The sequence below is a fragment of the Pleurodeles waltl genome, chromosome 3_2 (genome assembly GCF_031143425.1).
Source record: "Pleurodeles waltl isolate 20211129_DDA chromosome 3_2, aPleWal1.hap1.20221129, whole genome shotgun sequence".
Taxonomy (NCBI): Eukaryota; Metazoa; Chordata; class Amphibia; order Caudata; family Salamandridae; genus Pleurodeles; species Pleurodeles waltl.
The window spans coordinates 51,622,524-51,642,054 of record NC_090441.1 but is presented as its reverse complement, the minus strand read 5'-3'; the positions used below and the strand labels follow the sequence as shown (position 1 = coordinate 51,642,054).

The following is a 19,531-nucleotide window of genomic DNA, read 5'->3' as shown; positions in this document are numbered from 1 at the left end:
GGCACTACATACATTAGATGTCAAAAGAGCATTAATGTATTACATTGACAGAACAAAGAACATCAGAAAGACTAAACAACTCTTTATTGCATTTCAAAAACCTCATGCAGGAAACCCAATTTCAAAACAAGGTATAGCCAGATGGATAGTTAAATGCATCCAAATCTGCTACCTTAAAGCTAAACGACAGCTGCCCATTACACCAAGGGCACACTCAACCAGAAAGAAAGGTGCTACCATGGCCTTTCTAGGAAACATCCCAATGCAAGAAATATGTAAAGCAGCCACATGGTCTACGCCTCACACATTCACCAAGCACTACTGTGTAGACGTGTTATCCGCACAACAAGCCACAGTAGGTCAAGCTGTATTAAGGACATTATTTCAGACTACTTCCACTCCTACAGGCTGATCCACCGCTTTTGGGGAAATAACTGCTTACTAGTCTATTGCAGAACATGCGTATCTACAGCGACAGATGCCATCGAACTGAAAATGTCACTTACCCAGTGTACATCTGTTCGTGGCATCAGTCGCAGTAGATTCGCATGTGCCCACCCGCCTCCCCGGGAGCCTGTAGCAGTTTGGAAGTTACCTTCAATTATTTATATATGTATCATCTCAACCTTAAATAAGTGCATACTTAGTCACTCCATTGCATGGGCACTATTACTACAATTCAACTCCTACCTCACCCTCTGCGGGGAAAAACAATCGAGGATGGAGTCAACGCCCATGCGCAATGGAGACAAAAGGAGGAGTCACTCGGTCCCGTGACTCGAAAGACTTCTTCGAAGAAAAACAACTTGTAACACTCCGGCCCAACACCAGATGGCGAGCTATTGCAGAACATGCGAATCTACTGCGACTGATGCCACGAACAGATGTACACTGGGTAAGTGACATTTTCATTCCAGTGCAAGACGGTCAGCCGAATGACTCTGGCCTCAGAGGAGGAATCCCAAGATACTGCTTCTGTTATTCTTTTATGTATAGGCAATGTGATTATTTCATTGAAGTCTAGGACGGTACCCTTGATCCTCCTCATTAATTCCTTTGGTCTGGATTTTGTCATATGATTATACTCTGCTCCTTTTCCACTTTGACCGCTCTATTGAAGCAATACAGCAATTTCTTAAGCCTTGCCTTTCTGCTCTTCAACCCTGGATGAGCAAAAATTAGAAAAAACAAATTCGGATCTGTGATCCTGGGCTCTCGTTCGAGTGGTAGCTCTGGCCTGTAAGCTTAGGGTCCATGGTAGTGGTGGCATCCATCCTGTCCAGGCTATCGCAGTGCTCGCTGCCTGTGTCCACCTGACACCCGTGTCCCCAGACTGCAGCTGATCTATAACAAAGCCGTGGGACTGGCTCCTGGACTTGAGCAACTTTTATCATATCGCCGAGGCCCTGGGTAAGCTGCACAGGATACCTGCGTGATAGAGAACCATTTTCAAAGCCTTATTGTTGGCCCATACAGCAATGAATTGCATTGTGCCCCTGTCCTCTTAACTTACCTTTCTAAGCACAGTCCTATACAGGTTCTGTGCTCTGCTTAGCAAGTCAGGGCAATTGTTCTGTCATTTAAGAAAACAACCCAATATGGAGGAAAGCCCTTTGCAGTTTTTCCCTTGAAAGCATGAAATCTACCATGCGCTCTGCGACCCAGGAAACTAAAAGCCTCATGTTTTTGTTAAAAAAAAAAAAAAAAAAACAACAGCAGCAAAAAGTCATAAAGCATGAGGAATAGCTCCTGGTCAGTTCTTCTCTTCTCTCACTCATGTGATGCCAAGTTGCCTTTTGGTGTACGTTTTGCATTTTAAACGTATTTTTAAAGTAGTTTCATTCATTCACTTTACATTCTGATTTTTACTCTGACAATGAGCATCATTTAGTCAGTCTTCTTATTGAGAGTTCAAATTGAGCTCCTCGGTCGTTTGACTTTGTTGCTATCATGAAAACTCGCCAGTGAAAGGGCGTCATTTCTTCCTAGCTCAGTCTCGTTGACGTTAAAATGCTGCCATCATCACGTCCATGAGGGTTCTGGCCAATAAAATCTTGTTGTGGCAACCCAGTGGATGTCACCTGGTTCAGATTCAGGACAGTCATTTGGACTCAGCGCGCCTGGTAAATCCCTGTTGTCCACTCCCATGTGGTCCCACTGAACCCCTGTGTGATGGTCAGGACCGTGGTCCCACAGCGAATGTAAAATCAGCCCCTCTCCATTGCCACCCTTTGGCACACGGTTCAACGTGGCACGCCACGGGCAGTGGCATGGGCAGTAGGGATATTTCCTACTCCACTTCACCTTCGCTCGACAAATTAAATTACTTTTTTCATTTCATTAGTGTGTTAATATTCGTGGAGAATTCCCTCGCTGCATTCATGCTCTGTCTCCCAGCTCCTGCTTCTTAATTAAGGCTCAGATGGCAGCGGCTGCTGTCACTATAGAGGATTTTTAAAGAAATATATATATATTTTCACGTTTGTCTTATTCAAGTATAAGGAATGCAGGTGGGTTTATTTCATATTTAGCAGTGGTCAAACAACTTGTAATTCACAGAAACGGCATTGTCCTCCTAGTTGATTTAGTTTTAATCATTGGGAAACCTAGAAGAAACGTTAAACAGCTCACCTCATGTAAACCAAACAAAATATACCTGGTCTCATCTCATGTAAACCAAACAGCATATAACTGGTCTCGTCTCATGTAAACTAAACAACATATATCCGGTCTCGCCTCATGTAATCCAAACAACATATACCCGGTCTCGCCTCATGTAAACCAAACAACATATACCCGGTCTCGTCTCATGTAAACCAAGCAACATTTACCCGGTCTCGTCTCATGTAAACCAAACAACATATACCCGGTCTCGCCTCATGTAAACCAAACAACATATACCCGGTCTCGTCTCATGTAAACCAAGCAACATTTACCCGGTCTCGTCTCATGTAAACCAAACAACATATACCCGGTCTCGCCTCATGTAAACCAAACAACATATACCCGGTCTCGTCTCATGTAACCCAAACAACATTTACCCGGTCTCGTCTCATGTAAACCAAACAACATATACCCGGTCTCGCCTCATGTAAACCAAACAACATATACCCGGTCTCGTCTCATGTAAACCAAGCAACATTTACCCGGTCTCGTCTCATGTAAACCAAACAGCATATACCGGGTCTCGTCTCATGTAAACCAAACAGTATATACCTGGTCTTGTCTCATGTAATCCAAACAACATATACGCGGTCTTGCCTCATGTAATCAAAACAATATATACCTGGTCTCGTCTCATGTAAACCAAACAACATATGCCCGGTCTCGCCTCATGTAATCCAAACAATATATACCTGGTCTCATCTCATGTAAACTAAACAACATATTCCTGGTCTTGCCTCATGGAAACCAAATAACATATACGTGGTCTCACCAGGTAAATCAAAAAGGATACATCTGGTAACCGTGTTGTGTACCAATCGCTATATTCCAGGTTTGTGTTGTGTACCAATCGCTATATTCCAGGTTTGTGTTGTGTACCAATCGCTATATTCCAGGTTTGTGTTGTGTACCAATCGCTATATTCCAGGTTTGTGTTGTGTACCAATCGCTATATTCCAGGTTTTAGTGCTGTATGTACTAACAGCTCCACTCGTATCCTGTCACCAGAATCCTTCAATCTGCAGAATTCCAGAAATGCATAGTTAACCCACCGTATATTTTCTGTCTCCTCGACGTTTGATTGTATTTTTTCTTTTAAATTTAAAGTGATGTGTAAAGCACCTAGACCTTAGGTGCACGGAGCAGCCTTAGTTTTGATAGCTTGATATTTTGATGAGGAATGCTAATGCCAAACCACTCATTCCCTCAGTTTTTCTGGCACCTGCTGCTTCACTACCAGTGGCCCCTGGTGGAGCTAGAGCAGCGTAACGCCAGAGGAAGCGCGGTCTCTGCACAGCTGGATCCACCAGACCACATTTACCCCCACGCAGGGGCCACCACATAAGCAAATGTGCTTGCATAGTGTTAGAAACTTTTGAGATCTTCTCCTCCCAGCACATTATGCACTGGAACAGGGGGAGAGCTGTGTTATTGTGGATTGTTACGATTCGTGCACGTAACCTTTCCAGCCTGGAGCAGGACGGTTTTGGTGTTCTCAGCTACCAGGCAAGACTTTAATATACCAGTTTCTCTTTGTACATTGTCAGTGAATTTCAGGAGAGTTCAAGTTTGTTTCACAAGCTGTTTTCATCCGCATTTAGCCATTGGTTGCCCAGATGTCCTAGTGAAGTAAGGCATTCGTAGCACTGGAGGCTGTTGTTACTTGGTGAACGATTTCTTGATGCTTGGTTCGAAGTGATCCACAGTGGAGAAAAGGGGGTTTGTGTGTGTATGTGTGAGAGAGAGGGACAGTGACTGACACCCATCTGCCTTTTTGCCACCTGCCCATTGAACCCCCTTAATGAATCCAATATGTGGTTTGTTTCAGAACCCACTTAGAAAATGAGAAATAGTGTGTACAGTTCTAATGCTGGGCATCTTCTAACCCATTGGTTCTTAACCTTTTGACTTCTGTGGACCCCCTTTTAATTATTACTGGAACCCAGGAACCCCAACTGAGTAATTACTGGAAGCCAGGGACCCTGGCCTAAGCATTTTCGATAACTTGAAATGCAAAATAAAGCAAACAATTGGGAAAAAGCATTCATCGAACACATAATGAAAATATTTTATTTAATTCACAATAAAAAAATCTACATTTTAATGGGAAGATTGGAGCTTTTCTAAATTCAATTGCAGCCACTCATCATCTATACTATATTCTGTACGTTGCACTTGTACTGCTCCCATAAATCAGTCTAAGGACACTAACTTAATTTTTATCCTCCAATTTCAAAGTCCTACACATGTATACAATGTTTTAAAATTCTGAATGTACAGTTAGCTTCTTTATTTATACATACTTTATTAATCTGTTAATGTCATTTAACTTTCTAAGCAGTCGCAGACGCCCTGAGTAAGCTTTGCGGGCCCTCATTGGTACCCAGACCACAGATTAGGAACCACTGTCCTAGCCCACCTTTCTCACTGGGATCCTGTTTCAGATCACACTTGGGCAGCTCCATGCAACCAAATCTTTGCTCATTTTACAAGATGGGATGCACAGACTCGACCGTCAAGAAAGGGAGATGTTTTCTCCCAGTCTGACATCTCTGACCCCCCATCTCTGTATGTTCTCCTCATATGGCAGTTCTCTACAAAAAAGCACTTTCACCAGTTTGCCACTAAACACTGCATCTGGAAACACATAACAGTATTGTGATGGATTTGTTTCTCACACAGATTTCTGGGATTAAACTGAGATGCTTTTCAACAAGAAGGCAGACGCTTTGTGTTCAGCCAGTGCTGATTGTGTTGTTACTGATGCTTCCTGTGTTTGTTTGGAAGGTGCACTCAAGACTCCTTCCCTCAGAGCCTCAATTTTCTCTGTGTTCCTACACCTATATAATACTCAATTTTTCCTGTTGCTTTCCTCAACTCTTCATCGTTGTCTAAAGTAGTACCAGTTAGACTAAAATACAAGTTAAAACATTATAAACTCCAGACTAGTATCCTAGAATGTGCCCTCTATTCAGTAGGTTCCGAAGTAGACCTAACCTATGCCCATGCACGTCTGTATGCCAAGAACCCCTGGTCTGGTAACCTTGAACTAGTTATCGATGAGGATGGTGTGGTCTAGCTCTGTGCTAGGACCAGCAAAACACGCAAGCGGGGCTCGGTTTAACCTCAACATTAGTTCTTTCAGCGCTAGGGTGAAACGCTGCCTTTCTTTGTGACATGTGAACAGTCAAGCCTTGCACATGTAACGTGCTGTGATTGCATGGCTGTCATACATGGTTCCACACGCTTGTCGGTCGTGGGTTTTGCTCCTGTGCATTAGGCCCTAGCCTCACTCTGGGACACCTAACCCTCATTAGTGGCCTTAAAAGGGACCACCACGTTCACACATGGTCTTTGCCATCCAGCTGCCCCCACTGAAGGCGCGATATTCACGCACACTCAGCATGCGGGGTGGGAGGGCTCTAACACGGTGCTGCAGAGTTGCCTGCTCGTTGAACTGGAGGGTTTTCTGTATTTATGGCCTGGATTGACGTGTCTCTCTTTGCCTTTCAGCTGGGGAGTGATCTCGGAGTTGGCATCGGTGGGAGTCCTGCTGTAAGTTGCACAGTGTTTTTCTGTTGCCCTTCGTGCATATTTTCCTTACACGTTTGCACTGCTTTCCAAATGTGGCGATAGGTGACCTAAGCTGGGTATGTTTCTGTTAGGAATGACTTTTACTGGTTCTTGGCGCCATTGACACACCTACTGAGCTGGGAATATGTTTATTAATCCTTAGCACAAGTAAGATACTAAATCGTGTTTATACCAGGAAAACTGATCGAGCACAAAAGAAGCCGGGGACAGGCTCTGGATTAAGCTCCGGGAAGCCTCTACAAAGGGCCAGGCTAGGCGTTTCTGGGCATTAGTGGGTCAAGGTTGTGGGTCTAGAATTCGTCTCCACCTGCTCCAATCTCCGAAGCCCGATGGTCAGATTTCATCTCCTCCCTGTATGCTTCTAATGGGGTTGTACCTTTCTGGTTTCCAGAGTCTCCAGGTATTCTCACTTTCCCTCCCCCATCAATAAAAGAGATTGACTGTGCTATCGGTGAAATGCGCCCCTCCGCTGCAGTGGGGCCAGATGAACTGCCTTTATCAGTTATAAAACAGGATAGGAGCTCTTGGACTAAGATTTTACATGTGGGCTTTAGTAGATGCTTCTATTCCAGATGTATTCCTCCCTCGTGGGTCGGCAGTATAATTGTACCCTTATTTAAAAAGGGTGATCGATCTTGTCCTGGTTATTATCGTCAGCTTGCCCTCCTTGATGCAGTGGGAAAAGTTTTTCCCAAATGTCTACTCTCTAGACTAATGTCTTGGGCGGAGGAGAACAACATCATCCCTTTGGAACAATCCGGATTCAATGCAAAACATAGCACTCTAGATAACATCATGGTGCTGCAAACCATTAAAGAAAAATATGTAAAACTGAGAGGGGGGGTTGTTTATGCCGCTTTTATAGACTTCTCCACAGCTTTTGATAAAGTAGACAGAGATCTTTTATGGACTAAGCTATGCAGCCTGGGGATACCTTTACCACTTCTGGAGTTAATAATTGCCTTCCACTCCAACACCTGGTGCAGAATCCTCTTGGGGGGGTGATAGAGGTTTATCCCATAAGATTTGTACATCTAATGGGTTAAAACAGGGATACCTATTGGCTCCCCTGCTCTTTTCCCTCTATATTTCAGATCTCCCCTCCTATTTGTCCAAGGGCAAGGGTTTTCCCCCACTGGTGGGTGGGCGTCCAACTTGTTGCCTGTTGTATGCGGACGACATCTTAATCCTTGATTTAACCCCCAAAGGCCTACAGAACCGCTTGCAGCGCTTATCAAAATATTCTGACTTACATTATTTGAAGGTTAACGTATCTAAAAGTAAGGTCCTTTGTTTCGTGGGGAAAAAAAATATGACCTTCCCCTATTACCAGTGGACATTGGGCAACCAAATCCTTTAAATAGTCAAATCTTATCCCTTTTTAGGGAAAATAGTGAGCGGGAACCTTAGCGATGTTGCCCACATCGCCTCTAATAAAGCAAAGGCTGAATGTCAGGCAAGAGGTCTGGGGGCCCTTAATACAGCTACAAGGAGAAGGCACTTCTCTTACCTTCTATCTGCTTATCGAGTTAAAATTCCTGCATCCGTGCTATATGGGGTGGAACTCATTGACACCTCCAAATGGGGGTTCTTAAATCAGGCAGAAGGTAAAATTATCCGAAAATTACTAGCTGTTAATACGGCAGCCTCAGTGGTGGCTCTGAGGCTGGAAATGAGGCTTCGAAGCGCGTATGCTCAAGGATTAGCGGGGGTTATATTATACGATTGGCTACCTCAATTTTAAAGAGTGAGGAAAACACTTTAAGATCATTTCTGAAGAAAGAACTTTTCTTAGGTAATAGCAAGCCCAAATTTGCTTTTTGTAAGAATTTTTCTACTGCCCTGGAGATGCTGGATCGCAGCCAAGTTCTAGAACTCTCCCCATTGCTCTTGAGGGTGACTTTGAAGAGTGCAACGTGGGCCTTGAGCTTCCGCCAAGACTTGGAGTGCTGTAAAAAAAGAAGTTTTTCTGCGAATATAGTTAACACTCTAGAATTAAAAAAACACAACCGTACTTCACTTGGAACATCCCCCATCGTGTTAGGCGCTTTTGGACGTTGCTCCGACAGGAATTGCTCCCTTTGAATACACTATTGGCAAAATGGTACGGTACTGCAAAAGAGTGTAACTTCTGTCTGGCGGATTCCCAAGATTTACACCATCTATTATTTGTCTGCCCTTCTCTTGCCTCATTTCGGCGTAAATGGCTAGGTCTAATCCGTCTTCAGTTTTCTCTATTGTCAGTGCCCGAGTTTCTCCAAGTATGATCCTCCGAATGAAAGTTTTATTTTTATTTTTTTTAAATATTTAACTTTTTGAATTGTTTTTTAAGCTTATTTTAAGAAACTTTTGTAAGGCATGTCAGGTGGCATAGGATTTTGATGCAACATTTCACTATATTTTTCTTTTATCTCACCTTTTGGTACTCGATTGGATGTAAAGTGTAAATTGCAGATCCGACCTTCTGCTCACCAATATTGTAAATTTTATGTGGTTCTCAGCTAGATGTAAATGGTAAATGTGATTTTTCTGCTTTCTTCTTTTATGTGGACCTCAGTCGAGTTCCAAATAAAAAATAAAATAATTTATTTGATAGAGCACACTTGAATTATGCACAAGAATTATTCTTTATTTATTAGTTAATTGATAAACATGGGTGTAAGAATGTAGCAGGGTCACCCAACAAATCATACCTCGGAATAACCAATGTAAGACAACCACTGAATAGAAAAACAATAGTAACCTTTTATCACCCTAAAAGCACATCGAGCATCACAAGGCTTAAGAATCCGCTTTACGATACTGAGACAACACATCAGACGTACAGAGGCGGGGGCCCAGATTTGAGATTTTTTTTTATAAACCTTAGTGGGTCCTTTCCATTTTAGGTCAGACTCCTCCTCTGGTAGAAAGGATTATTAGAGTGAAGGAAAACATCTGCAACACAAAGGCCTGAGACTGTGCTGGAAGGATGTGCCAGTAAGATGAACGCTTTACACTGAGACCACATACAGTCTTTTGTGCCAAAACAAATGCAGTCTCTAGGAGTAGGGCCCACTTTTTTCTTGGTACTATACAAGCAATTGTCAGAAGGTATTATATTACATCAGCACGGCAAAACTTTTATGGACCAATGAGTAAATTGTTTGCAGCCTTTAGAGCCAGGGTCATAATTAAAGCTTTCATGATGTCCAGTTGAATGGTACATGGTACTACTGAATTAAAAAATATGCAATGAAGCATTTGCTTCAGGGCATCAAGGCCCACCACATCAAAGTAACAACTGCATATGCTTTTAAGAGACACAGTCCTTAGGTGAAAATCCACGAGGCTGCTTCAATGGCATTTTGCATGCCTTCATAAAACACAACTCTCTACACAACTCTGTGCGGGTCTTATAGCAACACTGGTCTGTGCAGTCTTTTTACCAGATGATTCACGGTCTGCCTAAGCAGCATATTTCTTGATGTGAGGCTGTGGAATTGATGTCCAGAAATGGGTTCCTGACCATCGACTGAAGTTAAAGGAACACCACCTTTGCAAAACACGCCTGTTAGGCATAAAATCATATAGATTTTAAAAGATAAAGCAGTCACAATGATTGCATCCATTTAAGTTCTCTAGGCAACTAAACGCTCGACACCAGGCAGTTATATCAATATTATGCTTCTTAAATACAGGGTGGCATGTATCTTTTAGCCTCAATAAAAACCTAACAAAAAATGTGAATAGCATCAAATGTAATATTTAAAGCACACACACAAATTCATTTGTGTGCTACCATTATTGTAATAGTATTTATATAGCGCTTACTACCCCTGACGAGGCATCAAAGCACTTTTCGGCGAGTAGCACGCTACTCCGGAACCCAAAAGGAATTAGTGGTGGATTAGTATAGGGAAATATGAGTACAGTATTAGTATAATTATGAGTTAATTTGAGCAGAGGATATGTGAGTTTGTTAGTTGGACTCACTAGAGTAATGGAGGGAGGAATCCAGAAGTGTTTATTGAGAGTTTGTAGTAATAGGATGAGGCTTGAGATGAGTAAAGGAGAGATGGAGGAGGCAAGAGTCTGTGGAAAGGGTTAGCAAGATCTTTGTAGCAGGAGGGGTTTTGGATGAGTCAAAGGTGAGAGAAATGAGGGAGAATTTAGTAGGGTTGTTTGGGAGAGTAAACTGAGGTTTGGGGTGAGCTAGATGTGGTAGAGGAGGGAAGAGCTTAGGCAGGGTTATTTTGGAAATGAAAGTAGTAGAATGGGTTGGGATGAGTCAGAGTGGGGATGGATGATAGATTGACATAGGGTGATGGGGAGACAGAGTAAAGCTTACAAGAGAGTACATTTATATTTTTTATTTATATAAATATATATAATTTTTATTAATATTTTTATTAATTTTATTTTATTCATTTATTAATATATATGTTTAACTTTAATTTAATTTATAATTTGAATTTTATTTGTAGATTTTACTTTATTTTTATTTAATTTTCTCTAGTACAGTAGGACTAGAATAATAGATATGTAAATACATAGTAAGGGAATATATGTGCAAGGGATATAATAGTGGGTATAATAATATGAGAAGAAAATTAGTATTGTACAAACAGACTTTTAAGATTTGTAATTTTTGAAGTTAATAAGTGTACTTTTCTAACATTTATTTCGTTGCTCAATTTTTGAAAAGCGAAATGCCTATGATGATAAAACATTTGACCAGTGTCATGTAAAAACGAAAGCAGGGATTCATAAGTATCTAATATAACAACTTATCTAGGAACTATGCAATGACATATGAACATGTTAAGCATAGAATAATATACACATATATATGTATATACACACGGACACACCCCCCCCTACACACACACACACACACACACACACACATATATTTAACCGTGAGTAAATATACATTTGTGAAACAGTCTTAAAGAGTATGGGGGTCATTATGACCCTGGCGGTCACCAGAGCTGTTACAGTCCAGCTGCCAGCCTGCAGCCTGGCGGTCCCAGCGGTTCTAATCCGCGCCGCCCTGGGGATTAGGAGTCCCCATCCTCCAGCCTGTCCATAGCGGTTTATACCTGTTGACATCAAACTATTAATTTGCCACTTGGAGAACTCCCCAACCCTCAAATGAAGAATCTGATAACTCATTTCCCTTTCGGGTAGACTCTATAGATACAGGAGGACCTCACAGTGACCCGGCTAAGGTGACAATTGATGTATAGAACATTTTCCAAACGGGTTACTAAATCACATTTTTATTATAATCACAAGTCTGACATCTTAAATGCATTTTAATAACAACAAGAGAATAATTTCCTTGGTAAATCAGTGACCTTGCCAAGCCAACATTCTTTACTTGCTTAAATCTATAGCGAAGGGACTAGCTCCGCCCAGCAATGCATCCCAGCACACATAAAGATTTTCTTGAGAGGAACAATATTTCAAAGTATATGTACATTTTAAACCACAAGATTGAGCTATCACTTTCCTGGCTGCAACATTAAGCTCCAGTCTCGCTGGTAGACCATAGCATTGACAGATAGTTGCAGCAGATGTTTTAAAACACATTTCTAGCTGTAACCAACAGCCTTAGGCCTAAGGCTAATCTTTTGGTTCCACAGCGTGCTTGAGAAATTACTTTACCATCAGACCACCAAGGTATCAGTCAAAAGCCCCCATACATACTGTTGAAATGGTAGAAGACATGTATTGTGGCAAGGACTAGTTCAAACAGCGGGAAGATGAACATCCCAGCTTGGCTTTAATGAAACTATTAACCCCAAAGCGTTAATAAGATGACACTATCTACAACTTTACATATACACAAGCAACCAGGAAAAATTGCATGATCTTTTATGACAAGATCATTGTCAGCATTACTTGTGGGGTTGTTAGTTCCACAATACAAATCAAGAGCTGTCCGTTTCACTCTGTAATCCTATGACAAGGCTGTTGGCATAAAGCAAACAAGGTACCTGTCAATTCCCCATATTCGGGTGAAAAAAGACTGAGTTTTAGTCAGCGTCTTAGGAAGATCAACTAAAAGTAGGCCAAAAAGCATAAGCGCCCGGTCAGCCCTGGTTTAGGACATTCACTATGGGGATACAAGGCGTAAGGCCACCATTATCATTACATTAATTTAAGTCCTATGGTTAGAGTATAACCTCTCAAGAATAACTAAGTAGCTAGCGGGACTATTCCACTTAGCAGTTAAAGCTGCACAAAATGCATAGGGGCATGAACAAAAATTGACTATAATTTATGGATAACTAAGCATCCCACTGAGCAGTACTTGAGCGGGATGTGCTTCAGGTAACGATCAATCCATTGAGCAATCACAGGGGTAGTTGGTGGAATCCAAAACCTCTCTCATTAAGGAAGAACACAGTTGATATCAGTAGGAAACAACGAATGTATTTTAAAGCTTTATTTTAAAATCAAAATCCTATCCTGCTTAATACAATATGAATTGAAACTATAATAAAGCACAATGGTAGTTTAAACATTTTCAAAAAATCTGAACAACAAAATATTTCCCAAAATATTTGCTGGATGACTTTATAGCAATCATACCCTAAGTCTTCTATTCACTAAGCTAATCTTAACACTAATAGAAAAGGCTCATTTGAAGTTTGGTGATGGTTCACACCTGCATACCTGTTTGAAAAATAAGACTTTGTGTTCAGTATATTAAAAGTCTAGTATACTTGTCTTTTGCTGGCAGCTGGTCTGATAAGTGCAGCAAGTGAAGGCTGGGTACCTTCCTGTTAGCCTTCAGCCAAAATAGGTGATGTGGTTTTAACTGCCCTGCCTCTTCTGTGTCGCCTCGCATGAAGTTCTCCCTATTTCTTCATACCATATGCTTAGCTTTCATAACATTATTCATTTGTTGAACCTTTCAGTATAAGCAGTTAGCAGAATGTGACCTGATGCCCTTTTGCTGATTTTCATTCTGCAAGACTGTTCTTTGAACAACAATAATTAACATAACAATAATTAACCAGACAGGTAGTTATCAGCTTCCCATGAAAGTTTGTTCACAACGCAATAACAATTATGTAGAAAAAAACAGTCAGCTTAGATTAAATACCATGAATATACCCCAGCAGACTTGATTATCGTGCTGCAAAGGAAGATGGCATAAATCACACACACTACATTCTAAACGATTAACAGGTAAAACCTAAAAAGGGGATAACTTGAAGAGCAAAAAACATAATAATCATAACAATATATGAAAGAGTATGTGTGCCATGTCCCCTGATACTCCATGCAATATATGCATCCTATAACAGGCCTTACAGCCCTAAAGCAGGATGCATTATATTACATGTGAGGACATATCTGCACAAGCAGATATGCCCCTGCTATGTCTTTGTCAATTCATAGACCTAGGGAGTGAATAGGGAAGCCATTTTAAGTACATGTGCTGGACACTGGTCAAGTAAGAGTTCCTCAGCTACATGACGGTTTCACTGAAATGAGAATGTTTGGTATAAAACATCTCGTATTGATAAACCTTCACTGATGCCAGTGATGTATTTAATAATACCTGCACCCAGAGGGCACCTTAGAGGCGCTCCCTGAAAAACCTACCATTTACCCATGTGCTGGCTGACTAGTTTCTGACCTCCAAGGGCGAGAGCCTTTATTCTCGGGTGGACAGGAACAAAGCCAAAGCCTGCTCTGGCGGGGGTGTTAGCACAATGCTCCCAACATGACGACCTGCAAATTTGCATTCTAAGGCAGGGGGCTTCAAAGAAGCCCACCATTCTTAGGATGCAGATCCAGCTTCCCTCAAAGGAGGAGATGCCAACCCCTTGCCCCGGGGCCAAATTGGCACCTGAGCAGGCTGGAAAATTAGTTGTCAGAACGGCATGTCCTCCTCTCACATCAGTTCCACCCCTAAGGTGAGCTGCCTGGTGTGGACACAACTTTTGAAAGTCTGCTATCTTGGTGATGGCAGAACTAGGAACTCTGGGACAGGGTTATGCCACAGGAAGTGTTGTATCATGAGCATAATGACCCCAAGGGTACGTAGCCCACTGCCTATTACCCTGTACTCCCCTAACCACCCATAAATTCAGACCTTGCTGACCTGAAGAAGGACGATACTCAAGAGACGCCAAAGGCAAGAATTGAGTACCAATGTCTGACTCAACGCCAACCCTGCCAGCGTGCCTGCTGACCTTGACAAATATGAGAAAGATGCCTCATCCTCCAGCTGCTGAAAACTCCCAAAAGCCCAGGAAGACTGTCAGCCTTCACCCCAGCACAAGGAACTCCAGTGGAGTAGCAGAGCTGCTTCCCTGCACCCTTGCAGGCACCCTAGAAAAACCTGAAGAGGACTCTGGACTGCCAAAACCTAACGTCGGAGTGCACCCGTGCCTCCTAGCACAAGCTGAAGTGGGCCAATGGTGGCAACGTGGTCCCCAGCCTCCCCAAAGACAAGTCCATCATGGGTTTCCACACTGCGACCTTCTCTACCGTGACCATCTCCAGTGAAGGAAACCATGACAGTCCACTGCACCTCTGCACCTGCCCGCCCTATACTTAGGAGAAGAGAACCCCTGGTGTCCTTACGTCCCGCAGCATCACAGGAACTGAATCCCCCTGTTTGTTCACCTGGACTGGACCTCTAGTCCCCACCTGCAGTGCCTTTCTGACCAAACCGATCCCCATTGACGCACCTGACGCTGAACTAAACAGCTGCACCCGGCAGCCACTGTGCCGCGCGAGATGACCTGTTGGTTTGGCCTAGGACCCTGCCCCATATTCACCTCAAGTCTGGAAGATTTGTTCTGTAAGTCATTGCTGAGTACCTCTTTGTGGTATTTGTTTTTCCTCTTTAGGATAACATTGTAGCTCCAGAAAATTGTACTAAGTGTCAACAGAGCATTTTTCCCTAGGACCTCGCATCTGCATTGCCTCTGAGCTAGCGCAGGCATTAAGTTTCCCAGCCAGAGCTTAGTCAAATACAGCTGGATTTGCCTTTAAGTTAAAATCACCAGTTACTACTAAGATAGTACCCAAATAAACTTGTGTTATGATGAGGACACGTTCAGGCGCTAAACAAATAGCATCACAGAGATAATCTGGATGAATATAACAGTTAATAACTAAACAGAGTATATAATCTGAGCATAAAGTAAGCAAGCAAACCAATATCCAGGGACATTCCGATTTTACTGCATTTGCTTAAGAAATGAATATAAATAGGCCTCCCTAAAAGATCTCCCCTATTATCAATTTTTAATTTTTTAAAAGTTAAGAAATCCTCAATTATGGGGCCATCCTGCAGCTAGATCTCCTGAAACACTTCATTCTCATCCAGTAACCTGGCTAAGATTCCAGACCATGTCAAGTTATTGAATTCAAGAATATTCAGACAATGAGTCCCGGGATGTTGGACTGCCCATCCCTATATGAAAACTCACAGAATCTAATTGTTCTCGCCAAAGTCAGGATAAAACGGATTAGCTCGCTTTGGAGATTTCCTTATTATTTGAATTTTCATAAATGGGGGGATACTGGTTCTATACTTTCAAATCACCCACCTCCAGTTGTGCAGGAATAAAGTCAGAATGGCAAGACAGCACAGAACAGCTTTTAACCTTGGGAAATTTAAATACGTCTGGGGAGAGCAATTTTAGACTGACCTTCTCCCTTAACTGCTAAGCTGGCTTTCAAGATAATACTTCAGTATAGGTTGACTTGAATTGTTTCTTTTCCATACATTTAAAGAAAGCCACCTGTTTTAAACCATTTAATACTAAGGGCCTGATTTAGAGTTTAACAGATCGGGTTACTTTGTCACAAATGTGATGGATATATTGTCCGCCGTATTACAATTCCATTATGTCCTATGGACATCATAATACGGTGGACGGGATATCTGTCACGTTTATGACGCAGTAACCTGTCTGCCAGACTCTAAATGAGGCCCTACGTCTCTTAAACTAGGAATACTCCTTAATATCTGAAAGAGCTTGCTCTAATTTAATGGTCATTGCTTATTGTTTTTTTCTTGCCCTTCCTGGGAATATCAGAATACAATGTGAGATCTGTTGGAGCTTGGCCAGTTAAGGGCAAGAAATAATCATTCACCGTTTTACTGTCTTCCAGACACCACAAGGTCTGTATCCCACATCATATTGCTTCATAGATTTGCATGGAATCCAAGATACATTAGGTAGTCTTTATTACCCTTTTTAAAACTGCTTTCTTTAAGCCCAGCTCTCACAGATTTAAAATGTAAATTGTTCCCCTTTACTCATATTTTTCATTTTGGAATAGGATAGTAGAGTAGGGTAGTCAGCTGAAAGTCTGCCTCCTGCCTGATGTAACCCACTTCCACTAACTAAAAAGTTGTGATGTTTTTGTTTTTATTAAACAGTATGAAATCTCTTATTAGTATGGAGATGCCAGGCTTGTCTTTGCCCACTAAATTCTAACATTGGGAGATATCACTATCTGATATAGGTGTGGTAATTGCATCATGTATACTTTCCAGTTGACCTGCAAGACTGGAGATTTTGTCCAATCAGAATTAATGCCTTCTAACAAAGACATATGAACTGCCGTGTTGTGATTAACTGGAAGGAGCGTGTTCAACAAGGAAAGAATATGAAGCATTCAAACTGTACAGGTGTCAGCCACTTATAAAGAATTAAATGATACAGCTTCCGATACAAAGCCAACATTAGAACCGTTGGAATAATTGGAGAGGGTGTTATCTAACTTGAGACATTGCAGATCACAATCACATCCATTGACTATATACTCTTGAGAAGAGTTCAGAGCTGCGAAAATAAGTACTTAAGGAGATCAAGATAAACAGGAGCTTTTTCTTAATAAACTTAGAGAATCAATCGGTGGTTGATAGCATCAGGTGCAAGCAAATTAAAGCAAAAATGAGATGAGAATTCATTCACATCGGAAGAACCCACCTTTGTGTTATACGCCCCCACCACCACCTTTAAAATGTTTGGTCACAAATTGAGGAAGCATCCCTCATTATGCTTCGGAGCGGTGTTCCCCGTAGAGAAGGAGGAAGTAGCAAACTTGTCTCTAGGTAGATTGGATGGTTTTGCAGATTTTTCCAGTTTAGTCGAGCCAGGACTTTCTCGTGGAAAGAGAGAGTAATGTTGTATTGTTATTTTTAAATATAGAACCTTCACTCACTACCAAAAAAACCATTAAAAGCATTCTTGGTCCCTGTTGGTTGTTCTGTCATCCTGTCCGCGATGCTCTTTGCGTGCTGACACTGTCGGCTGAGCTGACACAAGGCAGGCAAGTCAGGTGATGTAGTCACCAGTTGGGGTGGTGGGTGGTTCTTTCTCATCAGAGGCAGATCTATATCTAATGTTCCAAGTTGACCAGCATCATTTTGTAAGAGCTGACACGAAGCAGGCAGTCAACTGATGTAGCATAGGAGGATTGTGCCACCTTATCCCCAGTAAAATGCACTGTGCCTTCTCCTCAACACCTGTAAATCTGTTCCATTGAAAAGATATGTGATGAGGCAGCTACAAAAACACAAGAAATTGAATCCTCTTGCTTCAGGATCACAGTCTCTATTTAGAGCCATGATAAAGGTTGAAACCGTATGTACTAGCACCCACTTGCAGTGTCATCAGAGAGGCAATCCTCTCCACCTCTGACAAAGGACAACAGTTGTTGGTAATCACTGAGCATTCAACGACATGAAGCATAGATCACGCTGTACTAAAAGGTTAAAAGAATGACCATTGGTGTTCAAATCATCCTTGGAATGGATCCGCTTTTTCATCATCGCCAGGAGCTGAAAAGTGGTGTTTGAATCCTACAACATTTCCCGATGTAGGATGCCTGGCAGAATGCCTTGCTAATCCTTCCTCTTTCACTGATGTTGAGTGGCTATATGCACAGCCTGGTACATGTATTCAGACAGTACTAGGTGCACCTCCAAAGGTATGCCAATTATACCCCAATTCACATCATTCTAGTTCATCATTAGAAGACAGGGCAATATCACCACTACCTACCTTGAAATATAAAAGAGCTTCTACAATTTGAAAGTGGTGGGAAGAACCACAGCCAAAAACAATCTGGTTTGACTGACTCACAATATCCTTTCACATTCCATGTACAAAGCTGTGCTTGCTAGGTGAGTGCATACAAACTGTTCCCACAGCCAGCAGCTGATAATATCATCAACTCATTGATAGCTTTAACCGTAATACTCTGTGATTTACTGTGCTTCCCCCCCCCATGCTGAGCGCTATCTAAAAATCAGAGAGGCCTCACTCATGAAGTCTCCCATACAGTATTCATTCCATTGGCCACTTGCAGCATACCCACTCTATTTTATGGGAAAAGACTCATGAAGATGTGCCCCTTGTCCTACCTCTCCCCATCTCCACAAAGAGCTGGGGAAGTCTGGGGCTCTGTAGGAAGCTCTCCTATTGTGCCATGCTGTGGAAGAAAAGGGATCCATACTGGCCAGTGAGTGCAGAACAGGAGCAGACTGTGCAGACTAGAGCCTGTGGGAAATGTCTTCTCAACAAATTAAGCCACCCAGGAGCTGTGATAACCTTGCTGCCCAGCTGACCAGAGCCAAACCAAAGACACCCCCTTCAGAAGTCTGTTTGAGGACCTGCAGAAAACTTTCAGCTACTGAAATTGAAAGTGTGACAGACGTATGCACCTTACGTTTCCTTTACCATTCCTTTTTTTTTCTTTTTTTTGGAAGGTTATGTAACATATTAAGATTGTAAGGACGAAAGGGTGAGTGGACCTGCTGGGATTTGAGCCAGTGGCCATGAATTCAAACACAAGCTTCTGGACTGTTGAATTTGTCTACTGAACCACATGATCCTGCCTTGTATCACCCCTTTTATTGCTCAAGAGTGACACGCTGGATATTATCCACTTTTGTGCTGGACTGCTGTGAGATATCACAGTTTGAAGGCATGGCTGGACCCTAATCCTAAATACCAGTTCTTGGTGGGAAGGTTCAGGTGCATTATGTACCTCATTACCTAGGTTACCTCGTTACTTGAAGATTTAAACCGTGACAAGGGAAGAGGGTACTGTGCCTATTAAGCCCCTTGCACCTCTGTATATTTTTCTTCTAACCTTAGGTCTAGAAATAAGAGGGGATTTGTTTAGGTTAGAGATTCATACATATTTTCTTACTTAATGCAATTGTCCTTGCAGCTTGTGTAGTTTCTTTTGACACAGTCTTTTCATTTGGTGTTCTCTTTGAGTTTATTTAGTACTC

General features: G+C 42.1%; 1 protein-coding gene across 4 annotated transcripts in view; it reads left to right on the top strand.

The window, feature by feature from the left end:
- AP2B1 (adaptor related protein complex 2 subunit beta 1) overlaps positions 1-19,531 on the top strand; it is a 347,393-nt gene that overhangs the window by 255,628 nt on the left and 72,234 nt on the right. For all 4 annotated transcript variants that reach the window (XM_069226745.1, XM_069226742.1, XM_069226741.1 and 1 more), the window contains one exon: positions 6,178-6,219. In XM_069226745.1, the coding sequence (XP_069082846.1) occupies positions 6,178-6,219 (42 nt within the window). The remainder of the gene's footprint in view (positions 1-6,177; positions 6,220-19,531) is intronic.